The 5,066-nt window shown below is 52.0% G+C and overlaps 1 protein-coding gene across 1 annotated transcript; it reads left to right on the forward strand.

Moving 5' to 3' along the window:
• The first annotated feature begins 3,332 nt into the window (after positions 1–3,332).
• On the forward strand, positions 3,333–4,070 carry LOC136470737 (uncharacterized). Its single transcript, XM_066468477.1, has one exon. The coding sequence runs from the start codon at positions 3,333–3,335 to the stop codon at positions 4,068–4,070; it is 738 nt and encodes a 245-aa protein (XP_066324574.1).
• The last annotated feature ends 996 nt before the right edge of the window (positions 4,071–5,066 follow it).

Below are 5,066 nucleotides of genomic sequence, written 5' to 3' on the forward strand. Positions count from 1 at the left end.
AGGTCGAGAGGCGAGCGACGAAGCCCCCGAGCATAGCTCGAAATTCCTGTAGATAAATATGTAGAACGGTAGTACATGATGTACAAAATAATAAATTATGGAGAAAAAATCAGCGGTGAAGAAAATACGATCAGCAGTCATTTGCAAATGAGCATGATGTGATAAAGCAGTTGGTGCTTTGTGAACATCAGTGTTAATATGAAGTTTGTGTTTATACTTAATATAAACCGCCCGACCAGTTAGTATGTAGCTGAGTCTCCAGCCCTAGCTAGCCCGTGAACCATAACGCGGGGCGCGGAGCCCGTGCACGTGTAGGAAGAACAAAGCGTCGCTAAGGAACCGCTGCTGACCACCCATAACGCAGAGGGCAGACGCTCATGCACGTGTAGGGAGGAGCCGGAGACAGGGCCGTCTCTAGAGGCATCGAGCGTCAACATGACTGGTCGAGGATTTGCATTAAGTATAGATGTATGTTATATTTAAGATTGTATACATGGACAAACGTTATTTGAAGAATAATCATGACAAGGACGTTGTGGAGAAACGTCGTAATGAATATTATATTAAATATAAATATTAGAAGTGTACTTATCTTTGGATAGAAATCTGATCGGTGGCGATGAAGTTGTCCGGTCCTTGAGCTTTTCGGCCTGTCGCCATGACTGTGGTCGCGGTTGTCGTAGCGCCGTTCTTCACGGCGATCATCATTGCGACGTGGTCTGGTGGTCGATGTGGTCAGAGCTCGGCGGAGCCACTCGGGACGTGGTTGGCGTGGTCTATGGTCGACGTGGTCGGAGCTCGGTGGAGCTGCTCGGGACGTGGCCGACATGGTCGCGGTCGACGTGGTCGGAGCTCGGTGGAGTTGCTCGGGACATGGTCGACGTGGTCGCGGTTGACGTGGTCGCGGTTGACGTGGTCGGAGCTCGGTGGAGCTAGCTCCGCGGCTCGCTCTGTGGCTTAGCGTGGCTTGCTTGATGGCTCGCTGCGGCTCGCCAACGGCTCGGACAGCTTGTTTGATGGCTTGGAATCTCATCTCGGTGATGATGTCGCCGTCGGAGATCTTGTGGTCATGAGATGAGATGCTCCCGGCTTGGCCGCGGCGGTTGGTACACGATGTTGAAGGTTTCAACTAGAGTCGGTGCAGCCGTGCAGGTTACGTGTTCGTTAGACTCGGAACTCTTGCTTGCTTGTCGCTGCTTGATCAGGGCCGAGCAGTCGCTTGCGTGGTCATGTACGTAGATGCAAGTACGTGAAGCTTGCATGTGATGCATATATACATGTAAGTTGATCGCAGACATCTTGGTAGCCTCTAGATCGAGTAGTCATTGGATGAAAACAGCTAGCCTGTACGTGATACATATACACGTATATGCATGATTAGCTTGCATGCCTTCTCTCTGGCTCCTTCCTTATTGGCTTGCCGTATATCTTGTTGATACGACGTGACCCTGAAGTCTGTCAGGTTCCGTGGGGTGCTTGTAGGCTTTCTCTCGGAGAGTTGGAGCCGGTCAGGGCAGGTTGCCCACGCGTCGGAGTCGGCGTGGATTCAGCAGAAGTTGAACGCTGGAATCTGCAGGTAGTCGAATCGCCGTAAATCGAGGTGCTCTGTAGGTAGCCGAATCGCTGCAGATGATGATGGTTTCCATGCAAGACCGAAGAACGATCTTGCGGACAACGTCATGTTGATCTTGAGGTCCATCTGGTTCACCAGAGGATCAGCGTGCACGAGCCCCTAAAGGGTCCCCTACCTGGCGCGCCACTGTCGATGAAATATGATCGGCAGTCCACCGAGGGGGGTGCTCGTGGTGGTAGATTGTCGGTAGACGGTGCGTGTAATCAGGAACCAGATGGTGACACAAGGCGCAGAGACAGCGATTTAGACAGGTTCGGGCTGTCTGGTCGACGTAATACCCTACGTCCTGTGTCTTTGGTGTATTGTATTGAGATGTATATATATTAACCTGTCCTCTATGGGACCCTTGTCTCTCCTTATATACTCCGAAGAGACAAGGTTACAAGTAAAGTATCCAATTTGGTACTATTACAATATCTAGTACAACTTGTAATCTTGATGTGTACGCCTTGATCTTACGGGCCGGGCCACCTCGAATGGTGCGGCCCATGTACCATCTTGTGGTACCCGGGGGTATATCCCCCACACGCATAGACCAAATAGTTGACTCTACCTCGGGTGCGAAACCCTCTGCTTCCTTGATGCGTACTCCGGGTACCACCAAATTGCGATGAAAGAGTTCGACCAGCTCACGACATCTTTCATCACCCCCTTTGGATTGTTTTGCTACATCACAATGACATTCGGTCTGAAAAACATTGGGGCCACATACCAATGTTGTATGCTCAAGTGTTTTGGGGACCCCATCGGGTGGACCATTGAGGCCTACGTTGATGACATCGTGGTCAAGTCCAAATGGGCTGACCACCTCATAGTTGATCTTGAGTAGACCTTTATAAAACTTCGAGCAAACGACATCAAACTCAATCCCAAGAAGTGTGTTTTCGGGGTCCCGAGGGGCATGCTGCTTGGTTTCATTGTCTCCGAGCGTGGCATCGAAGCAAACCCAGAGAAGATCTCAGCCATCACAAAGATGGGCCCAATTCAAAACGTGAAGGGAGTACAGCGGGTTATAGGGTGCCTAGCTGCACTCAGCCGCTTTATCTCACTCCTCGGCGAATGAGGTCTCCCGCTTTATTGACTTCTAAAAAAGGCCGACCACTTCAAATGGACATCCGAGGCCTAGGAGGCACTTGACATGGTCAAGCTACTTTTGACGAAGGCCCCAATCCTGATTCCTCCTACCGATGGAGAACCCCTCCTGCTCTACTTTGCGGCCACCACACAAGTGGTTAGCGCCGCCTTGGTGCTGGAGCGGGAAGAAGAGGGGCATGCCCTCAAAATATAGCACCCTGTGTACTTCATCAGCGAGGTCCTATCGGACTCAAAGACCCGCTACCCCCCAAATCTAGAAGCTTTTGTACGCCGTCCTTATCACCAAGAGGAAGCTACACCACTACTTCGAGTCACATCCGGTGACAGTCATGACGTCCTTCCACCTCGGTGAGGTCATTCAAAACCAGGATGCCATGGGAAGAACCACGAAATGGGCACTTGAGCTGATGGGTCAGGGCATTACGTATGCCTCTCGGACAGCCATCAAGTCCTAGGTGTTGGCAGATTTTGTCGTAGAATGGACCGAGGTCCAAATGCCACCAGTGGTCGTTGATCAAGAATATTGGACGATGTACTTCGATGGATCACTGATGAAGAAGGGCATCGGCATGGGGCTAGTCTTCGTGTTGCCCTTGGGGTACGCATGAGGTACATGGTCTGTCTCCATTTCCCCTTCTCCAATAATGTGGCTGAATATGAGGCGCTCATCAACGGCCTGCGCATTATCATCGAGTTGGGCATCCGATGCCTCGACGTTCAAGGAGATTCCCAGCTGGTCGTCGATAAAGTCATGAAGGAGTCAAGCTGCCATGACGCTAAGATGGCTGCATACTGCCGAGAAGTCCACCGGTTGGAGGACAAGTTCAACGGCCTCGAGCTCAAACACATCCCGAGGCGCCTTAATGAGGCGGTCGATGTGCTTATGAAAGCAGCATCCGGCCGAGAGCCGATGCCAATGGGCATCTTCACCAGCGACCAGCACAAGCCCTTGGTTTGTTATGAGGGGTCGGAACAAGGCGGTGATGGTTCATCCAATCCAGGCCCGGGGGCTGACCAATCGACGGCTCCATTTGGCCCTGAAGTCATAGAGCTCGAAGAGGACCCAGCGACAGAGCCCGACCCTCTGGTCGATTGGAGGATGCTCTACCTTGACTACCTCCTCCATGACACACTACCGACAGACAAGACAGAGACTCGATGGCTCGCACATCGTGCCAAGTCCTTTGTTCTTGTGGAAGGTGGACTCTACAAGCGAAGCCACACTAGGATCCTACAGCGTGGCATCCCCATCGAACAGGGGAAGCATTTGCTGAGCGATATCCATGGAGGGGTCTGCGGTCACCATGCCGTGCCTAAAACCCTAGTTGGAAGCACATTCTGATAGGGCTTCTATAGGCCCACTGTTGTAGCCGACGCCGAGCAGATCGTGCGCACCTATGAAGGATGTCAGCACTACGCTCGGTGGATTCACCTACCGGTCCAAGCACTCTAGAAGATCCCTATCATGTGGCCATTTGTGGTCTGGGGGCTCAATCTGGTTAGACCTCTCAAGAAGGCGCCTAGAGGCTATACCCACTTGCTTGTAACCACAGACAAGTTTATGAAATGGATAGAAGCTCGGCCGATCTCCATGATCAAATCTGAGCAAGCCATGTTGTTCTTCCTCGACATCGTCCATCGCTTTGGGGTCCCAAACTCCATCATCATGAATAACGGCATGTAGTTCACCGGAAAGAAGTTCCTTTGATTCTACGATGAATATCACATCCGGGTCAATTGGGCCACTGTCGTGCACCCCTGAATGAACGGGCAGGTCGAGCGCACAAATAGCATGGTCCTACAAGGCCTTAAGCTTAGGATCTTCAACCGGTTGAATAAGTTTGGCGCACGCTGGGTCGCCGAGCTTCTTTCAGTACTCTGGAGCCTAAGGACAACCCCTAGTTGAGCCACCGGCTACACACCCTTCTTCATGGTCTATGGTTCCAAGGCATCCTCCCAACCAATCTCGACTATGGAGCACCAAGGATCAGGGCATACGACGAACAGGGAGTGAAGGCAACCCTCGAGGATACCATGGACCAACTAGATGAAGCGTATGGCGTTGCCCTCCTCCGCTCAGCCAAGTACCAGCAGGTGTTGTGATGATACCACAGCCGACGAGTGCGGGGTCGAGCCTTCAACATTGGAGACCTGGTCCTCCGCCTCGTACAGAGCAACAAGGACCACCACAAGCTCTCCCCACTATGGGAAGGTCCGTACATAGTTGTGGAGGTGCTTCGCCCAAGCACCTACAAGCTCAAGACCATCGACGGCGAAATCTTCACCAATGCCTGGAACATCGAGTAGCTACGTTGCTTTTTACCCTTAATAAATGCAC

The sequence above is a fragment of the Miscanthus floridulus genome, chromosome 8, assembly GCF_019320115.1.
Source record: "Miscanthus floridulus cultivar M001 chromosome 8, ASM1932011v1, whole genome shotgun sequence".
Classification (NCBI taxonomy): domain Eukaryota; kingdom Viridiplantae; phylum Streptophyta; class Magnoliopsida; order Poales; family Poaceae; genus Miscanthus; species Miscanthus floridulus.

Excerpts from the sequence above, each read along its gene's own strand:
- LOC136470737 (XM_066468477.1), top strand. The coding sequence starts at position 3,333 with ATGAGGTACATGGTCTGTCTCCATTTCCCCTTCTCCAATAATGTGGCT.